Consider the following 24,292-nt stretch of genomic DNA (forward strand, 5'->3'; position numbering starts at 1 on the left):
CCAGGTACTGTACTATAACTCAATATGTCAAGAGAGACCAGGTACTATAGCTCAATATTTCAAGAGAGACCAGGTACTATAGCTCAATATGTCAAGAGAGACCAGGTACTATAACTCAATATGTCAAGAAAGACTAGGTACTATAGCTCAATATGTCAAGAGAGACCAGGTACTATAGCTCAATATGTCAAGAGAGACCAGATACTATAACTCAATATGTCAAGACAGACCAGGTACTGTGCTATAACTCAATATGTCAAGAGAGACCAGGTACTATAGCTCAATATGTCAAGAGAGACCAGGTACTATAGCTCAATATGTCAAGAGACACCAGGTACTATAATCAAATCAAATTTATTTATATAGCCCTTCGTACATCAGCTGATATCTCAAAGTGCTGTACAGAAACCCAGCCTAAAACCCCAAACAGCAAGCAAAGCATGTGAAAGAAGCACGGTGGCTAGGAAAAACTCCCTAGAAAAAACTCCCTAGAAAGGCCAAAAACCTAGGAAGAAACCTAGAGAGGAACCAGGCTATGAGGGGTGGCCAGTCCTCTTCTGGCTGTGCAGGGTGGATATTATAACAGAACATGGTCAAGATGTTAAAATGTTCATAAATGACCAGCATGGTCAAATAATAATAATCATAGTAGTTGTCGAGGGTGCAACAAGCACGTCCGGTGAACAGGTCAGGGTTCCATAGCCGCAGGCAGAACAGTTGAAACTGGAGCAGCAGCACGGCCAGGTGGACTGGGGACAGCAAGGAGTCATCATACCAGGTAGTCCTGAGGCATGGTCCTAGGGCTCAGGTCCTCCGAGAGAAAGACAGAAAGAGAGAAAGAGAGAGAGAGAATTAGAGAGAGCATATTTAAATTCACACAGGACACCGGATAAGACAAGAGAAATACTCCAGATGTAACAGACTGACCCTAGCCCCCCGACACATAAACTACTGCAGCATAAATACTGGAGGCTGAGACAGGAGGGATCAGAAGACACTGTGGCCCCATCCGATGATACCCCGGACAGGGCCAAACAGGCAGGATATAACCCCACCCACTTTGCCAAAGCACAGCCCCCACACCACTAGAGGGATGTCTCCAACCACCAACTTACCGTCCTAAGACAAGGCCGAGTATAGCCCACAACGATCTCCGCCATGGCACAACCCAAGGGGGGGCGCCAACCCAGACAGGAAGACCACGTCAGTGACTCAACCCACTCAAGTGACGCACCCCTCCCATGGACGGCATGGAAGAACACCAGTAAGCCAGTGACTCAGCCCCTGTAAAAGGGTTAGAGGCAGAGAATCCCAGTGGAAAGAGGGGAACCGGCAAGGCAGAGACAGCAAGGGCGGTTCGTTGCTCCAGCCTTTCCGTTCACCTTCACACTCCTGGGCCAGACTATACTTAATCATAGGACCTACTGAAGAGATAAGTCTTCAGTAAAGACTTAAAGGTTGAGACTGAGTCTGCGTCTCTCACATTGGTAGGCAGACCATTCCATAAAAATGGAGCTCTATAGGAGAAAGCCCTACCTCCAGCCGTTTGCTTAGAAATTCTAGGGACAATTAGGAGGCCTGCGTCTTGTGACTGTAGCGTACGTGTAGGTATGTATGGCAGGACCAAATCGGAAAGATAGGTAGGAGCAAGCCCATGTAATGCTTTGTAGGTTAGCAGTAAAACCTTGAAATCAGCCCTTGCCTTAACTATAAGTCAATATGTCAAGAGTAACCAGATACTATAACTCAATATGTCACTAGTAACCAGATACTATAACTCAATATGTCACTAGTAACCAGGTACGATAACTCAATATGTCACTAGTAACCAGATACTATAACTCAATATATCACTAGTAACCAGATACTATAACTCAATATGTCAAGAGAGACTAGGTACTATAACTCAATATTTCAAGAGAGAACAGGTACTATAACTAAATATGTCAAGAGAGACCAGGTACTATAACTCAATATGTCAAGACAGACCAGGTACTATATCTCAATATGTCAAGAGAGACCAGATACTATAGCTCAATATGTCAAGAGAGACCAGATACTGTAGCTCAATATGTCAAGAGAGACCAGGTACTATAACTCAATATGTCAAGAGAGACCAGATACTGTAGCTCAATATGTCAAGAGAGACCAGGTACTATAACTCAATATGTCAAGAGAGACCAGGTACTATAACTCAATATGTCAAGAGAGACCAGATACTATAGCTCAATATGTCAAGAGAGACCAGGTACTGTAACTCAGTATGTCTAAAGAGACTAGGTGCTATAACTCAATATGTCAAGAGAGACCAGGTACTATAACTCAACATGTCAAGAGAGACCAGATACTATAACTCAATATGTCAAGAGAGACCAGATACTATAACTCAATATGTCAAGAGAGACCAGATACTATAACTCAATATGTCAAGAGAGACCAGGTACTGTAGCTCAATATGTCAAGAGAGACCAGGTACTATAACTCAATATGTCAAGAGAGACCAGATACTGTAGCTCAATATGTCACTAGTAACCAGATACTATAACTCAATATGTCAAGAGAGACCAGGTACTGTAGCTCAATATGTCAAGAGATACCAGGTACTATAACTCAATATGTCAAGAGATACCAGGTACTATAACTCAATATGTCAAGAGATACCAGGTACTATAACTCAATATGTCAAGAGAGACCAGGTGCTATAACTCAATATGTCAAGAGAGACCAGGTGCTATAACTCAATATGTCAAGAGAGACCAGGTACTGTAACTCAATATGTCAAGAGAGACCAGGTGCTATAACTCAATATGTCAAGAGAGACCAGGTGCTATAACTCAATATGTCAAGAGAGACCAGATACTATAGCTCAATATGTCAAGAGAGACCAGGTACTGTAACTCAGTATGTCTAAAGAGACTAGGTGCTATAACTCAATATGTCAAGAGAGACCAGGTACTATAAATCAACATGTCAAGAGAGACCAGATACTATAACTCAATATGTCAAGAGAGACCAGATACTATAACTCAATATGTCAAGAGAGACCAGGTACTATAACTCAATATGTCAAGAGAGACCAGGTACTGTAGCTCAATATGTCAAGAGAGACCAGGTACTGTAACTCAATATGTCAAGAGAGACCAGGTACTATAACTCAATATGTGAAGAGAGACCAGGTACTATAACTCAATATGTCAAGAGTAACCAGATACTATAACTCAATATGTCACTAGTAACCAGATACTATAACTCAATATGTCAAGAGAGACCAGGTACTGTAGCTCAATATGTCAAGAGATACCAGGTACTATAACTCAATATGTCAAGAGATACCAGGTACTATAACTCAATATGTCAAGACAGACCAGGTACTATAACTCAATATGTCAAGACAGACCAGGTACTATAACTCAATATGTCAAGATAGACCAGGTAAAATAGCTCAATATGTCAAGAGAGACCAGGTACTGTAACTCAGTATGTCTAAAGAGACTAGGTGCTATAACTCAATATGTCAAGAGAGACCAGGTGCTATAACTAAACATGTCAAGAGAGACCAGGTACTATAACTCAATATGTCAAGAGAGACCAGATACTATAACTCAATATGTCAAGAGAGACCAGATACTGTAGCTCAATATGTCAAGAGAGACCAGATACTATAGCTCAATATGTCAAGAGAGACCAGGTACTGTAACTCAGTATGTCTAAAGAGACTAGGTGCTATAACTCTATGTCAAGAGAGACCAGGTACTATAACTCAACATGTCAAGAGAGACCAGATACTATAACTCAATATGTCAAGAGAGACCAGATACTATAACTCAATATGTCAAGAGAGACCAGGTACTGTAGCTCAATATGTCAAGAGAGACCAGGTACTATAACTCAATATGTCAAGAGAGACCAGATACTATAGCTCAATATGTCAAGAGAGACCAGATACTGTAGCTCAATATGTCAAGAGAGACCAGGTACTGTAGCTCAATATGTCAAGAGAGACCAGGAACTGTAACTCAATATGTCAAGAGAGACCAGGTACTATAGCTCAATATGTCAAGAGAGACCAGGTGCTATAACTCAATATGTCAAGAGAGACCAGGTGCTATAACTCAATATGTCAAGAGAGACCAGGTACTGTAACTCAACATGTCAAGAGAGACCATTTACTATAACTCAATATGTCAAGAGAGACCAGGTGCTATAACTCAATATGTCAAGAGAGACCAGATACTATAGCTCAATATGTCAAGAGAGACCAGGTACTGTAACTCAGTATGTCACTAGTAACCAGATACTATACCTCAATATGTCACTAGTAACCAGATACTATACCTCAATATGTCACTAGTAACCAGGTACGATAACTCAATATGTCAAGAGAGACCAGGTGCTATAACTCAATATGTCAAGAGAGACCAGGTGCTATAACTCAATATGTCAAGAGAGACCAGGTACTGTAACTCAATATGTCAAGAGAGACCAGGTGCTATAACTCAATATGTCAAGAGAGACCAGGTGCTATAACTCAATATGTCAAGAGAGACCAGATACTATAGCTCAATATGTCAAGAGAGACCAGGTACTGTAACTCAGTATGTCTAAAGAGACTAGGTGCTATAACTCAATATGTCAAGAGAGACCAGGTGCTATAACTCAATATGTCAAGAGAGACCAGGTACTGTAACTCAATATGTCAAGAGAGACCAGGTGCTATAACTCAATATGTCAAGAGAGACCAGGTGCTATAACTCAATATGTCAAGAGAGACCAGATACTATAGCTCAATATGTCAAGAGAGACCAGGTACTGTAACTCAGTATGTCTAAAGAGACTAGGTGCTATAACTCAATATGTCAAGAGAGACCAGGTACTATAAATCAACATGTCAAGAGAGACCAAATACTATAACTCAATATGTCAAGAGAGACCAGATACTATAACTCAATATGTCAAGAGAGACCAGGTACTATAACTCAATATGTCAAGAGAGACCAGGTACTGTAGCTCAATATGTCAAGAGAGACCAGGTACTGTAACTCAATATGTCAAGAGAGACCAGGTACTATAACTCAATATGTGAAGAGAGACCAGGTACTATAACTCAATATGTCAAGAGTAACCAGATACTATAACTCAATATGTCACTAGTAACCAGATACTATAACTCAATATGTCAAGAGAGACCAGGTACTGTAGCTCAATATGTCAAGAGATACCAGGTACTATAACTCAATATGTCAAGAGATACCAGGTACTATAACTCAATATGTCAAGACAGACCAGGTACTATAACTCAATATGTCAAGACAGACCAGGTACTATAACTCAATATGTCAAGATAGACCAGGTAAAATAGCTCAATATGTCAAGAGAGACCAGGTACTGTAACTCAGTATGTCTAAAGAGACTAGGTGCTATAACTCAATATGTCAAGAGAGACCAGGTGCTATAACTAAACATGTCAAGAGAGACCAGGTACTATAACTCAATATGTCAAGAGAGACCAGATACTATAACTCAATATGTCAAGAGAGACCAGATACTGTAGCTCAATATGTCAAGAGAGACCAGATACTATAGCTCAATATGTCAAGAGAGACCAGGTACTGTAACTCAGTATGTCTAAAGAGACTAGGTGCTATAACTCTATGTCAAGAGAGACCAGGTACTATAACTCAACATGTCAAGAGAGACCAGATACTATAACTCAATATGTCAAGAGAGACCAGATACTATAACTCAATATGTCAAGAGAGACCAGGTACTGTAGCTCAATATGTCAAGAGAGACCAGGTACTATAACTCAATATGTCAAGAGAGACCAGATACTATAGCTCAATATGTCAAGAGAGACCAGATACTGTAGCTCAATATGTCAAGAGAGACCAGGTACTGTAGCTCAATATGTCAAGAGAGACCAGGAACTGTAACTCAATATGTCAAGAGAGACCAGGTACTATAGCTCAATATGTCAAGAGAGACCAGGTGCTATAACTCAATATGTCAAGAGAGACCAGGTGCTATAACTCAATATGTCAAGAGAGACCAGGTACTGTAACTCAACATGTCAAGAGAGACCATTTACTATAACTCAATATGTCAAGAGAGACCAGGTGCTATAACTCAATATGTCAAGAGAGACCAGATACTATAGCTCAATATGTCAAGAGAGACCAGGTACTGTAACTCAGTATGTCACTAGTAACCAGATACTATACCTCAATATGTCACTAGTAACCAGATACTATACCTCAATATGTCACTAGTAACCAGGTACGATAACTCAATATGTCACTAGTAACCAGATACTATAACTCAATATGTCAAGAGAGACCAGGTACTATAACTCAATATGTCAAGAGAGACCAGGTACTGTAGCTCAATATGTCAAGAGAGACCAGGTACTATAACTCAATATGTCAAGAGAGACCAGATACTATAGCTCAATATGTCAAGAGAGACCAGATACTGTAGCTCAATATGTCAAGAGAGACCAGGTACTGTAGCTCAATATGTCAAGAGAGACCAGGAACTGTAACTCAATATGTCAAGAGAGACCAGGTACTATAGCTCAATATGTCAAGAGAGACCAGGTGCTATAACTCAATATGTCAAGAGAGACCAGGTGCTATAACTCAATATGTCAAGAGAGACCAGGTACTGTAACTCAACATGTCAAGAGAGACCATTTACTATAACTCAATATGTCAAGAGAGACCAGGTGCTATAACTCAATATGTCAAGAGAGACCAGGTGCTGTAACTCAGTATGTCACTAGTAACCAGATACTATACCTCAATATGTCACTAGTAACCAGATACTATACCTCAATATGTCACTAGTAACCAGGTACGATAACTCAATATGTCACTAGTAACCAGATACTATAACTCAATATGTCAAGAGAGACCAGGTACTATAACTCAATATGTCACTAGTAACCAGATACTATAACTCAATATGTCAAGAGAGACCAGGTACTGTAGCAAATGGCATGCAGACATATCTTGTAAACGTCTAGTTTACCACAGATGATTCATTCATAATGTTAGCCTTATCTTTCTGGCAGGTAACCAGTTACAGGTGTGTCTGCTTGCAATGTGTTTTATTACCCAACTCCAAAAAGGATAGCCCTCCTTACACCATAGCGTTTACTCTATAGATAGTCACAGTTTCCTTGTTCTATTATGGTCTAACAAGGCACAGCTCAATTCCGTTTAATCCACTTTATTTATCTCCAGGGGGTAGATATTAGTGTGCAGATCATGTTCAGTAACATAATACATCACCAACTTTCCTAACCATGAGCTGAATGTTAGTTTAGCCTGTTGAAATGTGGCACTTTAGTTATGCAGGGCCTCTGTGTATATAAATGGCTAAGTGGTCATCTTGTTTGGACATGTTTGAATCAGTAACAGGAGAGGAGCTAGCGCTGTCAGACCGGCCGGTGTCTGTTGGACTGGACTGACACTTGGGGAAAAGATGTTGGGGGAGAGAGAGGCGAGGTCAGTACAGGTGCATCAAAGCTGGGACCGAGAGACTGAAAAACAGATTCCATCTCAAGGCCATCAGACTGTTAAATAGCCATCACTAGCCGGCTACCACCCAGTTACTCAACCCTGCAGCTTAGAGGCTGCTGCCCTAGACATGGAATCACTGGTCACTTTATTTATTTTATTTCACCTTTATTTAACCAGGTAGGCCAGTTGAGAACAAGTTCTCATTTACAACTGCGACCTGGCCAAGATAAAGCAAAGCAGTGCGACACAAACAACAACACAGTTACACATGGAATAAACAAACGTACAGTCAATAACACAATAGAAAAAAATCTATATACAGTGTGTGTGTGTAATAATGGAAAACTAGTCACTTTAATAATGTTTACATACTGCTTTACTCATCTCATATGTATATACTGTATTCTATTGTACTGTATTTTAGTCAATGCCACTCTGACATTGCTCATCCTAATATTTATATATTTCTTAATGCCATTCTTTAACTTTTATATTGATGTGTATTGTTGTGAATTGTTAGATACTACTGCATTGTTGGAGCTAGGAACACAAGCATTTCACTACACCCGCAATAACATCTGTTAAATATGTGTATGTGACCAATAACATTTTATTTTATTTTGTTTGAGAGAGATGGGTGGGGAGGGTGGAGAGAGATGGATGGGGGAAGGGGGAGAGAGAGAAACCAATAGAAAGGGAGAGAGAGAGAAGCTGTCTCTCAGAGGACCAAGGCTAAACCCCACATCAGCACTGCTCTGACTCACTGCTCTGGATCTTCCATATTCCCTTTGAGCCAGGGTCAGGGGTCAACTGGCTGCTCAGTCCACTGACTGTTTTTACTGGCTACTGATCTGGGCTGTCTGCTGGAGAAAGACCTCCTCAATAATAGGCCTGTAAACCTTTAAACATCGTTACACATAATGGAGGGAGGAAGGTGAGGGTGGGGTCTGTGTGTTTACTCCTTATTGCATCCCTCTCCAGCCTTCAGGCCAGCCTTCAGGCCAGGGTGTAATACTATATATTATTCTGTCTGTCTTTCTTCCCGTCAGTAGTACTGAATGAGACCAGTGCTTGTTTTCAGAAGTCAGTTCTCCATTGCTGTTATTGAACTCTTTCTCTTTTGACCACCACCTTCTGTCATAACTCAAGGCTGTGTCCCAAATGGCACCCTATTCTCTGTATAGTGTACTAATTTTGACCAGAACCCTATGGGCCCTGGACAAAGTAGTAGACTATACTGGTATGGGGTGCCATTTGGGACGGAGCCCTACTCTGGCACCCAGTGATGAGGGTCTGGATACACATTACAGTTATTACTAGCAGGCATGAATCACTGCCCAGGATCACTGTTACAGTGAATCAATTGGATCCAGAGAGAGAGAGCTTCACCCCAGCTGGCATGGAGAAGCAGCTGGAGGGAAATGCATGGGATTGAGAGTGTGCGGTGGAGAGTGTGTGAGAGAGAGAGTGCACGAGAGAAAGAGCGAGAGAGACAGAGAGAGCGAGAGAGAGAGCTCTCCCAGCCAATAATGTGGCTGCAGAGCCAGCTGGGTGGTTACAGTGAAACACAAAGAGGAAGTAAACACTTAGCACCAGAGAACGCTCATACTGAAAGTTCATCAGAATACTGTGGACTGTATAGGCAAATCACTATCCTCCAGAATCCCCTCCTTAAGTTACACACATTTGCTTGGAAGAAGATAGTTTGCTGACTGTAATACTTTGGCTCATAGTCCCATACAGGAACTACACTAAGGCCACATAAACAAATGTTGATAGTTAAAACCCCCTGCTTCACTTCCTTTTTATACAGTAGTTTAGTTTGTGGACTCTAATAGTTTGTTGAATATGATGATTTATTTACAGGCTCATACTAAAACGACATAATTTAGGGCATTCAAACTCAACTCTGGACCTGGAAGCCAGTTCCACAGCACTTTTTTATTGTTCCCCTCTATCCATGTAGTGATTTAGACCTGGGACACCAGGTGTGTGGAATGAATTATCAGGTAGAACTGAAAACCATCAGGCCCCGCACCTCGTAGGGTGAGAGTTAAATAGCCCTGATATAGGGGATGGAGCACACAGGCACATCCCTCATTGCATTTCCACTTCCTTTTCGAGGTTGTGGACTGGAACAGTTTGATATGATTATTTGATCACAGCCACAATCAATCAATCAGATTCCAAACTCTCCACCATGGCCAAGACCAAAGAGCTCTCCAAGGATGTCAGGGACAAGATTGTAGACCTACACAAGGCTGGAATGGGCTACAAGACCATCGCCAAGCAGCTTGGTGAGAAGGTGACAACAGTTGGTGCGATTATTCGCAAATGGAAGAAACACAAAAGAACTGTCAATCTCCCTCAGCCTGGGGCTCCATGCAAGATCTCACCTCGTGGAGTTGCAATGATCATGAGAACGGTGAGGAATCAGCCCAGAACTACACCGGAGGATCTTGTCAATGATCTCAAGGCAGCTGGGACCATAGTCACCAAGAAAACAATTGGTAACACACTACGCCGTGAAGGACTGAAATCCTGCAGCGCCCGCAAGGTCCCCCTGCTCAAGAAAGCACATATACATGCCGTCTGAAGTTTGCCAATGAACATCTGAATAATTCAGAGGACAACTGGATGAAAGTGTTGTGGTCAGATGAGACCAAAATGGAGCTCTTTGGCATCAACTCAACTCGCCCTGTTTGGAGGAGGAGGAATGTTGCCTATGACCCCAAGAACCCCATCCCCACTGTCAAACATGGAGGTGGAAACATTATGCTTTGGGGGTGTTTTTCTGCTAAGGGGACAGGACAACTTCACCGCATCAAAGGGACGATGGACGGGGCCATGTACCGTCAAATCTTGGGTGAGAACCTCCTTCCCTCAGCCAGGGCATTGAAAATGGGTCGCGGATGGGTATTCCAGCATGACAATGACCCAAAACACACGGCCAAGGCAACAAAGGAGTGGCTCAAGAAGAAGCACATTAAGGTCCTGGAGTGGCCTAGCCAGTCTCCAGACCTTAATCCCATAGACATCTGTGGAGGGAGCTGAAGGTTTGAGTTGGAAATATTTATTTCCCTCATTAAAATGCAAATCAATTTCTAACATTTTTGACATGTGTTTTTCTGGATTTTTTTTCTTTTTCTGTCTCTCACTGTTCAAGTAAACCTACCATTAAAATTATAGACTGATCATTTCTTTGTCAGTGGGCAAACGTACAAAATCAGCAGGGGATCAAATACTTTTTTCCCTCACTGTTAATATTAAGAAAATCTAATGTGGCCTAGTTCTGCTCCCTGCAGAGAGCACTATCTGTATCAATCCTGCTGGCTCTTCCTCAGCAGCCATCCATGTGTCTGTCAGCTGACTGTTAAGACACATCATGTAGGGATGTGAATAACCGTTACCAGACGGCAACCAGGAGGAACCAGCCAGTCAAAACAGCTTCTTCCACTCAATCATTTCACAGAACTAGGTCTATAACCATTATGCAATGGACATACAGTATATCTATTGGAACGAAACAGAAATGCAAAACATTGGTAAAACAGCGATATAGATCAGGGTTGTCAGGAGGGTAGCTCTCCAGGAACAGGGTTGGATAAAACCTACAGGAGGGTAGCTCTCCAGGAACAGGGTTGGTTAAAACCTACAGGAAGGTAGCTCTCCAGGAACAGGGTTGGATAAAACCTACAGGAGGGTAGCTCTCCAGGAACAGAGTTGGAGTAAAAACCTACAGGAGGGTAGCTCTCCAGGAACAGGGTTGGAGTAAAAACCTACAGGAGGGTAGCTCTCCAGGAACAGGGTTGGATAAAACCTACAGGAGGGTAGCTCTCCAGGAACAGGGTTGGAGTAAAAACCTACAGGAGGGTAGCTCTCCAGGAACAGGGTTGGAGAGCACTGATATAGAGAGAGACTATATTGCGGTACCATTCTATTATGTGTTTTGTGACGATGTGTGTGCTTGTGTTCATTTGTGTTTCTTCTGACCTAGTTTCTTCTGATGATCATGAGTGTGAATGTGTGATTGCAGATTGAGAGACGGATGGAGCTGGTCCGTCTGGTGTCCCACAACGCACACAAGAGACTGGTCACCTGTCTACAGGGTCACATCGGAACGGAGGCAGAAAAGAGACACGTCAGGACAATATCCTTCTCATCCTCTGTTATCATACCTTCTCACCCTCTCCTCTTCTATCTCTCCTTCTCCTTCTCTACCTCTCCTTCTCACCCTCTATCACACCTTCTCACCCTCTCCCCTTCTCTCTCCTTCTCTTCCTCTCCTTCTCACCCTCTCCTCTTCTATCTCTCCTTCTCACCCTCTCCTCTTCTATCTCCTTCTCTACCTCTCCTTCTCACCCTCTCCTCTTCTATCTCCTTCTCTACCTCTCCTTCTCACCCTCTCCTCTTCTATCTCTCCTTCTCTTCCTCTCCTTCTCACCCTCTCCTCTTCTATCTTTCCTTCTCTTCCTCTCCTTCTCACCCTCTCCTCTTCTATCTCTTCTTTTCTACATCTCCTTCTCACCCTCTCCTCTTCTATCTCTCCTTCTCTATCTCTCCTTCTCACCCTCTACTCTTCTCTCTCCTTCTTTACCAATGCTCTTGTATCTCTCCTTCTCAGGGAGATGTGTTGTGAACAGCTCTTACCTCTAACTCAGACATCCACATTTAACACATACTAATGTCAATGAAAGATGTGCAATTACTGTCATTTTGCAATATTTCAAGGTAGGTTTTGAGCACTAGAGAAAGGAACCCGAGACTGAGACAAGTTAACCATTATCTCAATGTTCTCTCTCCTCTGCAATCACTACACAGCATCTCTCAGTAAATAACAGAGGATAGACTCAGTGGATCGACATGTGGAGTAGGCCTCTCCAAAACCTCCACTATCTTTCCAAACTACTCTTAGCCAGACCTGCCCCAGTGATGCAACATTACTGATATGACTGGCAATTCACTGTCATTACTTTCACTCCAGAATTGTCTGCTTATCTCGTGTTCGAAACATGGACCTTTATGATTCCGAATAGACTTGCCCAGAACTGGCTGAGAGTTTGTGTTTCGAGGGGTGGACACTTCGCTAGTCTCATTAGTATATTTTCTAACACGTGTCCCCCCCCCAGAACTTAATAGACCATCTGACGCATAATACAACATTTTAGTTCTGTGTGTCCGAGATGGAAGATGATACAGTAACATGTCTTGTGTTGAGCAATTTAACTACAAACCCCATGATGCCTTGTGTTTCCTGCCACAGAAAAAGCTCCCTCTGACAGCGCTGTCCCAGGCCATGCAGGATGGAGGAAGCCAGCTGGGGGAGGAGTCACTGATTGGGTGAGTGTGGAGCAGTGACAGCAGACATGGCCGGTTTCCCAGGTACAGTGGAGATTCTCCATGCTTCTGAGTCCAAGACCAGGCTACATCTGTGTTTTGAAACTAGACTATGATATGTGGTTTGAACATGGTTTCTACATGTTCAACATGCGGATTCAGAAAGATTCAGTTGAGGAAGTTAGTCCATAAGCACAGAACATGATCAGATCCCAGGACTAAGCTAGTGAGAGTTATAAAGGGATGGATATGGTTGTTTAAAAGGTCCCAAATGTGTTTGGTATTCCTACAATATCTATTACTCTCAGCTTTAGGATTGATAATGCAGTGATAACGGTGTCTCTCTCTCTCTCCTCTTTCTCTCTCTCTCTCCTCTTTCTCTGTTTATCTGTGTGTATGTGTGTCTTTACGCGTGTGTCTTTACGCGTGTGTCTTTACGCGTGTGTCTTTACGCGTGCGTGTGTGTCTTTACGCGTGTGTGTGTGTCTTTACGCGTGTGTCTTTACGCGTGTGTGTCTTTACGCGTGTGTCTTTACGCGTGTGTCTTTACGCGTGTGTCTTTACGCGTGTGTCTTTACGCGTGTGTGTCTTTACGCGTGTGTCTTTACGCGTGTGTCTTTACGCGTGTGTCTTTGTCTTTACGAGTGTGTGTGTGTCTTTACGCGTGTGTCTTTACGCGTGTGTCTTTACGTGTGTGTGTGTGTGTGTGTGTGTGTGTGTGTGTGTGTGTGTGTGTGTGTGTGTGTGTGTGTGTGTGTGTGTGTGTGTGTGTGTGTGTGTGTGTGTGGCAGTAAGATGATGGATGTGTGTGGGGAGGCAGAGAGCAGACTAGCGTCTGAGCTGATGCAACACGAGGTCCAGCTAGTGAGAGACATCCTGGAACCTCTCAACCAGCTAGCAGAGGTGACCACCATCACTCTCCATATCTTACCCTGGCATTGATAACACTGAGCATGCCAATGGTCATACTAATGATAATGACACAATTTATGTTCACTCCTATACCTACCCAGGTGGACATTCCCAACATCCTGAGACAGAGGAAACAGCTGGCTAAGCTTGTCCTAGATTATGACTCAGCCAGAGCCAGGTACTGTACTAGAACCCCAGAGCCAGTTACTGGACTAGAACCCCAGAGCCAGGTACTGGACTAGAACCCCAGAGCCAGGTACTGCACCAGAACCCCAGAGCCAGGTACTGCACCAGAACCCCAGAGCCAGGTACTGCACCAGAACCCCAGAGCCAGGTACTGTACTAGAACCCCAGAGCCAGTTACTGCACCAGAACCCCAGAGCCAGGTACTGCACCAGAACCCCAGAGCCAGGTACTGCACCAGAACCCCAGAGCCAGGTACTGCACCAGAACCCCAGAGCCAGGTAGTGCACCAGAACCCCAGAGCCAGGTACTGCACCAGAACCCCAGAGCCAGGTACTGTACCAGAACCCCAGAGCCAGGTACTGGACTAGAACCCCAGAGCCAGGTACTGGACTAGAACCCCAGAGCCAGGTACTGGACTAGAACCCCAGAGCCAGTTACTGGACTAGAACCCCAGAGCCAGTTACTGGACTAGAACCCCAGAGCCAGGTACTGCACCAGAATCCCAGAGCCAGGTACTGGACCAGAACCCCAGAGCCAGGTACTGGACCAGAACCCCAGAGCCAGGTACTGGACCAGAACCCCAGAGCCAGTTACTGGACTAGAACCCCAGAGCCAAGTACTGGACTAGAACCCCAGAGCCAGTTACTGGACTAGAACCCCAGAGCCAGCTACTGGACTAGAAACCCATAAATAAAGCTATGCCAAATACATTTTTTTGTTTTGCAAAAGTTGTATGTGCATTTCTCAAGTAAAGATCTATGTTCACACATAGATGAGACAAAGTTCCACATCTCCATTATATTTTATTTTTGTTCCAGGTGGTTGCAGGCAAGCAAGTCTATTCACTTTTCCACAAACTACCAGGCCACTGTCGCCAAGGTTGAGACTCTCAAAGACGAGATGGACGAGGCCCTGAACAAAGTGGAGATGTGTAAGGTACTGTAGGTAGTATTCATTCAAGTCTAGTTCTAATTTTTCAATGAAAAGGAACTGGTCACTCGCTAGCAAAATACATACTGTAGTAACAAGACTCTGGAGAAAAGCTGTTGTTTTATAGATTGATTTGGGATAAAAACAGAACAGCTGTTTTTTACAGATTGATTCGCCATATCAAGTGTCTCCACTGAAATCATGTCAACATGTATTTACTTTCATAGTGTATTGAACTGATATCATTTACAGTGAGGGAAAAAAGTATTTGATCCCCTGCTGATTTTGAACGTTTGCCCACTGACAAAGAAATGATCAGTCTATAATTTTAATGGTAGGTTTATTTGAACAGTGAGAGACAGAATAACGCAGTCAAAAATGTTATAAATATATTTGCATTTTAATGAGGGAAATAAGTATTTGACCCCTCTGCAAAACATGACTTAGTACTTGGTGGCAAAACCCTTGTTGGCAATCACAGAGGTCAGATGTTTCTTGTAGCTGGCCACCAGGTTTGCACACATCTCAGGAGGGATTTTGTCCCACTCCTCTTTGCAGATCTTCTCCAAGACATTAAGTTTTCGAGGCTGACGTTTGGCAACTCGAACCTTCAGCTCCCTCCTCAGATTTTCTATGGGATTAAGGTCTGGAGACTGGCTAGGCCACTCCAGGACCTTAATGTGCTTCTTCTTGAGCCACTCCTTTGCCTTGGCCGTGTGTTTTGGGTCATTGTCATGCTGGAATACCCATTCACGACCCATTTTCAATGCCCTGTCGAGGGAAGGAGGTTCTCACCCAAGATTTGATGGTACATGGCCCCGTCCATCGTCCCTTTGATGCGGTGAAGTTGTCCTGTCCCCTTAGCAGAAAAACACCCCCAAAGCATAATGTTTCCACCTCCATGTTTGACAGTGGGGATGGTGTTCTTGGGGTCATAGGCAGCATTCCTCCTCCTCCAAACACAGCGAGTTGAGTTGATACCAAAGAGCTCAATTTTGGTCTCATCTGACCACAGCACTTTCACCCAGTTGTCCTCTGAATCATTCAGATGTTCATTGACAAACTTCAGACGGGCATGTATATATGCTTTCTTGAGCAGGGGGACCTTGCGGGCGCTGCAGGATTTCAGTCCTTCACGGCGTAATGTGTTATCAATTGTTTTCTTGGTGACTATGGTCCCAGCTGCCTTGAGATCATTGACAAGATCCTCCTGTGTAGTTCTGGGCTGATTCCTCACCGTTCTCATGATCATTGCAACTCCACGAGGTGAGATCTTGCATGGAGCCCCAGGCTGAGGGAGATTGACAGTTCTTTTGTGTTTCTTCCATTTGCGAATAATCGCACCAACTGTTGTCACCTTCTCACCAAGCTGCTTGGCGATGGTCTTGTAGCCCATTCCAGCCTTGTGTAGGTCTACAATCTTGTCCCTGACATCCTTGGAGAGCTCTTTGGTCTTGGCCATGGTGGAGAGTTTGGAATCTGATTGATTGATTGCTTCTGTGGACAGGTGTCTTTTATACAGGTAACAAACTGAGATTAGGAGCACTCCCTTTAAGAGTGTGCTCCTAATTTCAGCTCATTAATTGTATAAAAGACACCTGGGAGCCAGAAATCTTTCTGATTGAGAGGGGGTCAAATACTTATTTCCCTCATTAAAATGCAAATCAATTTAACATTTTTGACATGCTTTTTTCTGGATTTTTTAAATGTTATTCTGTCTCTCACTGTTCAAATAAACCTACCATTAAAATTATAGACTGATCATTTCTTTGTCAGTGAGCAAACGTACAAAATCAGCAGTACAGGGCAGCATGAGAGCACACACTCCTGGTATTCCTAGATGACCTTGGGAAATTGGGAATACCTTCCTGCTCTAATGACTGGAGGTAAAGTTGAAAAGATGGCGTCATATTCCAGCTAAAGCTTCTTAATCATGACAGGATCATATCTGATGACCTGGCTGAACAGAGGGTTATTGTGACGGGTATGAACAGAGGGTTATTGTGACAGGGGTATGAACAGAGGGTTATTGTGACAGGGGTATGAACAGAGGGTTATTGTGACAGGGGTATGAACAGAGGGTTATTGTGACAGGGGTATGAACAGAGGGTTATTGTGACAGGGGTATGAACAGACGGTTATCGTGACAGGGGTATGGACAGAGGGTTATCGTGACAGGGGTATGTACAGAGGGTTATCGTGACAGGGCTATGAACAGAGGGTTATTGTGACAAGGGTATGAACAGAGGGTTATTGTGACAGGGGTATGAACAGAAGGTTATTGTGACAGGGGTATGAACAGAGGGTTATTGTGACAGGGGTATGAACAGAGGGTTATTGTGACGGGTATGAACAGGGGGTTATTGTGACAGGGGTATGAACAGAGGGTTATTGTGACAGGGGTATGAACAGAGAGTTATTGTGACAGGGGTATGAACAGGGGGTTATTGTGACAGGGGTATGAACAGAGTTATTGTAACAGGGGTATGAACAGGGGGTTATTGTGACAGGGGTATGAACAGAGGGTTATTGTGACAGGGGTATGAACAGAGGGTTATTGTGACAGGGGTACGAACAGAAAGTTATTGTGACAGGGGTACGAACAGAGGGTTATTGTGACGGGTATGAACAGAGGGTTATTGTGACAGGGGTATGAACAGAGAGTTATTGTGATGGGTATGAACAGAGGGTTATTGTGACAGGGGTATGAACAGAGAGTTATTGTGACAGGGGTATGAACAGAAGGTTATTGTGACAGGGGTATGAACAGAGGGTTATTGTGACAGTGGTATGAACAGAGGGTTATTGTGACAGGGGTATGAACAGAGGGTTATTGTGACAGGGGTATGAACACAGGGTTATTGTGACAGTGGTATGAACAGAGGGTTATTGTGACAGGGGTATGAACAGAAGGTTTTTGTGACGGGGGCATGAACAGAGCCTGACATGCATGTTATTAGGGCTATGTTATTAAAGGGTCATGACTGTGCTGTCAGTTACCTATACATGCTATTCACATTGTCAGGTTCAATGTTCTGGTTCAATGATCCAGAGGGATACCAAAGAAAGCAGGCTAGATGTATTAACCACAATGGGTGTTGCAGCTTCAAGACAAGATACAACGTCACAAGCACATATATCTATAACCTCCGACTAGGCCCCCTTTCCCAAACAGACCCCTCCCCAATCTCTGTGTCTAGGATGAACAATCAATCTCTGTCTAGGATGAACAATCAATCTCTGTGTCTAGGATGAACAATCAATCTCTGTGTCTAGGATGAACAATCAATCTCTGTGTCTAGGATGAACAATCAATCTCTGTGTCTAGGATGAACAATCAATCTCTGTGTCTAGGATGAACAATCAATCTCTGTGGTGTAGACCCAATCAAAAGTGGGTCTACACCACATTTGGAGGGACAAAATGCTGATGTTCACATGGTCCTTCCTCAGGACCAGCTGTCTGCTGACATGTATAACTTCTCCTCCAAGGAGGGAGACTACGCCCGCTACTATGTTATTGTGAGTATTCTTCATCCTGACTATCATAACATCATAATTTCCTTCAGATCACATTTTACCCACATTAGCTCATCAATTGAAATGTTACATTAACAGTAGGGTAGTATTGGATTGAATAACTTTCTTGCCCTCAGGGAATTTAAGGTGTGGCATTTGGAATAAATTGAATATGTGATACATAAATGTGTGTGATGCCATGTGAATGTGTGTGATGCCATGTGAATGTGTGTGATGCCATGTGCATGTGTGTGATGCCATGTGTGTGATGCCGTGTGTGATGCCATGTGCATGTGTGTGATGCCATGTGCATGTGTGTGATGCCATGTGCATGTGTGTGATGCCATGTGAATGTGTGTGATGTCATGTGAATGTGTGTGATGCCATGTGCATGTGTGTGATGCCATGTGAATGTGTGTGATGCCATGTGAATGTGTGTGATGCCATGTGAATGTGTGTGATGTCATGTGAATGTGTGTGATGCCATGTGAATGAGTGTGATGTCATGTGATTGTGTATCAGTTGGTAGAGGCCCAGGCTGACTACCACAGGAGGTCTCTGGCTGCTCTGGAAGGAGTCCTGCCGACCATACAGGCACAGAACGGTACAGGAAACCTTAATGAATCAAAACCTGTCAACACTTTTCTTGATAAAATACAAAACATTAATGTTCTTCACCTGCAAGAATAAATTCAGCTGAATGTTGATTCAAAATGCTTTCTCACTTCATGTAGTGAATGTTCTGACTGCATCACCTTGGTCAGATATGTTTTACCTCTAACCAGTAGTCTCTTTCATTTCAAAGCCAGTATTCACAAAGCACAGCCAACTTTTCATGTCATGATAAGTAGGATACCGAGTCTGATAAAGGTTTGTTATAAAAAGAGAAAATCTCAAGTGACATAACTGCGTCGGTTTGTTAAGTCTTGGCTCTTCATTGCCTTAGCAGTAAAACAAAGCTCTACTAATGAGCAGTTTTTCTCTGACTTAATGAAATAGGAATTAGATAGAATCAGGTTAAATTAGATTTGAGTGAAAATGACTCTACTGTCTTAAAACCATCTACAGTCACATCTGGGCCCGTATCCCCCTGTCCGTATAAAGCTGATTCATTATGAACTGAAAGGCTAAACTGATCCTAGATCAGCAGTCCTACTTTGAGCGCTTTTTGAATAGAGGCCCTGGTCTCACTCTGGAACAGATCAATTAATGACATGTGCTAAGATGCAGTTGGTTAATCTGTTAGTCGTGCTCTAAAATGACAGGAATAACCTAGCAGTCAGAACAGAATCTTTGTTTCCTCACATACTGTTCATGATAATGAAACTGACCTACGCTGGCGGCCATGTTGTGCCCTGTGTACAGACTCATGGATGGAGAAGCCTGCGTACGGCACGGCTCTGGAAGAGCACCTGAAGAGGAGTAACCGTGAGATCGCCCTGCCCTTAGAGGCCTGTGTCATGATGCTGCTGGAGACTGGCATGAAGGAGGAGGTAACCATCACCATGACGATGATGATGATGATGATGATGATGATGATGAAAAGAATGGACTAGCGCAGGGATCATCAACTAGATTTTTTTCTTGAGTGGATGATCCGGGGGTCAGAATATAATTACAAATCATTTGTAGATGGCAAATTGACCACAAGAAGCCCATACAGATATAATATTGGACTAAAACATAATCATTTCAAACCTTGCTTTCATTTGTATATGATCAATTGCAGTATATCTCTCCATTATGTGTGGGAATACTTTGGAACAGATTTCCAAAATGAAAAGCTGATTTGCTGGTGTTTTTACAGTTTTTCATGTCCAACAAAAAACTTGGGGGGACAATTCAAATCATTTGGACCGCGGGCCGCCAGTTGGGTAACCCTGGGCTAGCGTTTTTATAGTGCTTCTCACTAGGTCTCAATGCACTGCTAGTTATTGAGGGTAAGTCACCCTATCCATATCTAATGTGTAGCAAACTACCCACTCCTTTATGATCAAAACCAACATGTTACAGACAGAAGACCTAGGCATTTGCCATTTCACACACATGCTGAGTAAGAGCCTACGGTCTGGTACTGATGACATCTGTGGTCTGGTTCTTTGGTTGGTTAACCAGCCTCGTGCCTTGGAGGGAAGTTTTCAACTGTAACGCTTTCGTTTCTTTTCTTTTTATACAGACAGTCAGAACTGTTGTTGCAAATATCTTTCACTCAACCTCAAAGACTCGTATCTCTAGATGTGATATGATGGTATCTATTTTCTCCCTCCTTCCTTGTCTCAGTCATACCCAAACCAGACGGCCTTCTCTAATATTAGAACAGAAAGTAGACATCCATTTCCCCCTCAAAGAGCTTCTCAATTCAATGCAAATTGGCATTTTTCCTCATTTATATTTGTATCTAACCGTGGTTAGTTTGTTGAACCAGTTCTAATTTGCTATGAAGAAAAAAACATTTAGAAACTTTAAGACTTTAAAACTGTATCTCTTCTCAGGGTCTGTTCCGAATCGCTGCTGGGGCCTCCAAACTAAAGAAGCTGAAGGCAGCTCTGGACTGTTCCACCTCCCAGTTAGAGGAGTTTTACTCCGACCCCCATGCTGTAGCTGGTATGACCCATTTCCCTTACATAACTCATTAAAGTTGTTTTTGTTCCCCTTTACTCTCAATAGTCTATGCAGGGGTTGAGTTTGGGGGTGTAGAGTGGAAGACAATACAAACTGCAATCTTTGGATTTGAGACCGTATTCAGTCCAGTGGGAATGGTGTATATTTCAGTTGAAAATGATCATATATCCTGCTATGCCCTCTGACGAACCATCAAACAGGCAAAGCTCCTACACAGGCTAAGATTGAATCGTACTACACCAGCTCCGATGCTGGTCTTATGTGGCAGGGCTTGCAAACTATTACAGACTACAAAGGAAGCACAGCCGCTAGCTGCCCAATGACACGAGCCACCCAGACGAGCAAAATCACTTCTATTCTCGCTTCGAGGCAAGCAATACTGAGGCATGCATGAGAGCATCAGCTGTTCCAGATAACTGTGTGATCACGCTCTCCGTAGCCGACGTGAGGAAGACCTTTAAACAGGTCAACATTCACAAGGCCGCGGGGCCAGACGGATTACCAGGACATGTGCTCCGGGCATGTGCTGACCAACTGTCAGGTGTCTTCACTGACATTTTCAACATGTCCCTGATTGAGTCTATAATACCAACATGTTTCAAGCAGACCACCATAGTTCCTATGCCCAAGGCAACCTGCCTAAATGACTACAGATCCGTAGCACTCAAGTCCGTAACCATGAAGTGCTTTGAAAGGCTGGTAATGGCTCACATCAACACCATTATCCCAGAAACCCTAGACCCACTCCAATTTGCATACTGCCCAAACAGATCCACAGATGATGCAATCTCTATTGCACTCCACACTGCCCTTTCCCACCTGGACAAAAGGAACACCTACGTGAGAATGCTATTCATTGACTACAGCTCAGGATTCAACACCATAGTACCCTCAAAGCTCATCACTAAGCTAAGGATCCTGGGACTTACTGACGGGCCGCCCCCAGGTGGTGAGGGAAGGTAGCAACACAACTGCCACACTGATCCTCATCACTGGAGTCCCTCAGGGGTGCGTGCTCAGTCCCCTCCTGTACTCCCTGTTCACCCACGACTGCGTGGCCAGGTACGACTCCAACACCATCATTAAGTTTGCAGACGACACAACAGTGGTAGGCCTGATCACCGACAATGACGACACAGCCTATAGGATGGAGGTTAGAGACCTGGCCGGGTGGTGCCAGAATAACAACCTATCCCTCAACGTAACCAAGACTAAGGAGATGATTGTGGACAACAGGAAGAAAAGGACCGAGCACGCCCCCATTCTCATCGACGGGGCTGTAATGGAGCAGGTTGAGAGCTTCAAGTTCCTTGGTGTCCACATCACCAACAAACTAGAGTTGTCCAAGCACACCAAGACAGTCGTAAAGAGGGCACGACAAAGCCTATTCCCCCTCAGGAAACTAAAAAGATTTGGCATGGGTCCTCAGATCCTCAAAAGGTTCTACAGCTGTAACATCGAGAGCATCCTGACTGGTTGCATCGCTGCCTGGTACGGCAACTGCTCGGCCTCCGACCACAAGGCACTACAGAAGGTAGTGCGTACGGCCCAGTACATCACTGGGGCCAAGCTTCCTGCTATCCAGGACCTCTATACCAGGCGGTGTCAGAGGAAGGCCCTAAAAATTGTCAAAGACCCCACCCCAATCATAGACTGTCCTCTCTACTACCGCATGGCAAGCGGTACCGGAGTTCCAAGTCTAGGACAAAAAGGCTTCTCAACAGTTTTTACCCCCAAGCCATAAGACTCCTGAACAGGTAATCAAATGGCTACCCGGACTATTTGCATTGTGTGTGTGTCCCAACCCCTCTTTACACTGCTGCTACTCTGCTTATCATATATGCATAGTCACTTTAACCATACATACATGTACGTACTACCTCAATTAGCCCGACTAACCAGTGCCTGTATATAGCCTCGTTACTGTTATTATTCACTGTCTTTTACTGTTGTTTTTATTTCCTTATCTATTTTTCACTTAATACTTATTTTTTACTTAAAAATTGCACTGTTGGTTAGGGCCTGTAAGTAAGCATTTCACTGTAAGGTCTACACCGGTTGTATTTGGCGCACGTGACAAATAAACTTTGATTTGATTTTAGGGGGACAATCCCACTACTTCCAAAAGCACAATTGAACCCCATTCAGTTCATGTACTGTAATGCACCATATTTGTGGTTGTGTTGTCTGTGTCTCTGTCCAGGAGCTCTGAAGTCCTACCTCAGAGAGCTGCCTGAACCCCTAATGACCTTCGCACTGTATGATGAGTGGACACAAGCCTCCAAGTAAGAATACTACATATCCACCTGTGTTCACAATGATTCACTGTCCACAAATACACTGGACAATATACTCATCACACTCTGCAGTGAAACACTTTTCAAGACCATGCTCATATTCACTAGGCACAAAACAGAAGAAAACAGACCGAAACGTGGATTTGGCAAATAAGAAGGGAAAAAAATCCGTTTTTCCATTGCAAAGCGTTTTGCTATGGTGTGCCCTAATGAATACGACCCAAACCCAACAAGTGTTTATTATAGAGACTGTGAAACATTGTACCATCTTATTTGGGTATGTAATGTGGTGTTGTACAGTGTGTCTGACCCAGACAGGAGGCTTCAGGCTTTGTGGGTGGCATGTGACGGTTTGCCAAAGAACCACAAGGCCAACTTCAGGTGAGTGTCAATGCTGGAGACATTTAATCGTCCACCACTCGAATTATATGCTCCCAAAAGTGATTTATTTATGAGATGCACACAAGGTCTATGGTTCAATCCCCCATTGGGATTTTGTTTTTAGGTATCTGGTAAAGTTCCTAGCCAAGCTGGCCCAGGACAGTGAGGTGAATAAGATGACTCCCAGTAACATCGCCATAGTGCTGGGACCCAACCTGCTCTGGTCCAAGACTGAGGGGTGAGCAATACACTGTGGAGGATATACAACATCCATCGCAGGCATCAAAAAGAAAGGACCAAGGCACTCTTCATATAATTCATAACAATTCCTTTATTTGTATGGCATGTTCAGTGGAAACAAAGATAACACATTTATAATCTTTGTTCCCAAATGTCTTGGTCCTCCTTTCTTTTTGATGACCCATTTACCCCTTTTACCAAAGAGCACCTTCTGTCTACAAAAAACGACCATTGTGTACCTTAGCAGTGCTTCCCTGTCTTCTTATTTCTACAAATCCATCCCTTGCATTTGAGTTAAACAGTTAGCATTGGTAGTGTTGTACAGTACATATATCAGTAGTTAATT

The 24,292-nt window shown here is 43.5% G+C and overlaps 1 protein-coding gene across 7 annotated transcripts in view; it reads left to right on the top strand.

The window, feature by feature from the left end:
• The window catches only part of LOC106606690 (rho GTPase-activating protein 17), a 59,535-nt gene that overhangs the window by 26,916 nt on the left and 8,327 nt on the right, over positions 1–24,292 (top strand). For all 7 annotated transcript variants that reach the window (XM_045715529.2, XM_045715527.2, XM_045715531.2 and 4 more), the window contains 12 exons: positions 11,560–11,664; positions 12,787–12,863; positions 13,652–13,763; positions 13,874–13,950; positions 14,777–14,894; positions 18,341–18,409; positions 18,929–19,010; positions 19,772–19,899; positions 20,899–21,010; positions 23,232–23,313; positions 23,626–23,706; positions 23,831–23,944. In XM_045715529.2, the coding sequence (XP_045571485.1) occupies positions 11,560–11,664; positions 12,787–12,863; positions 13,652–13,763; positions 13,874–13,950; positions 14,777–14,894; positions 18,341–18,409; positions 18,929–19,010; positions 19,772–19,899; positions 20,899–21,010; positions 23,232–23,313; positions 23,626–23,706; positions 23,831–23,944 (1,157 nt within the window). The remainder of the gene's footprint in view (positions 1–11,559; positions 11,665–12,786; positions 12,864–13,651; positions 13,764–13,873; positions 13,951–14,776; positions 14,895–18,340; positions 18,410–18,928; positions 19,011–19,771; positions 19,900–20,898; positions 21,011–23,231; positions 23,314–23,625; positions 23,707–23,830; positions 23,945–24,292) is intronic.

The sequence above is a fragment of the Salmo salar genome, chromosome 03, assembly GCF_965601325.2.
Source record: "Salmo salar chromosome 03, fSalSal1, whole genome shotgun sequence".
Taxonomy (NCBI): Eukaryota; Metazoa; Chordata; class Actinopteri; order Salmoniformes; family Salmonidae; genus Salmo; species Salmo salar.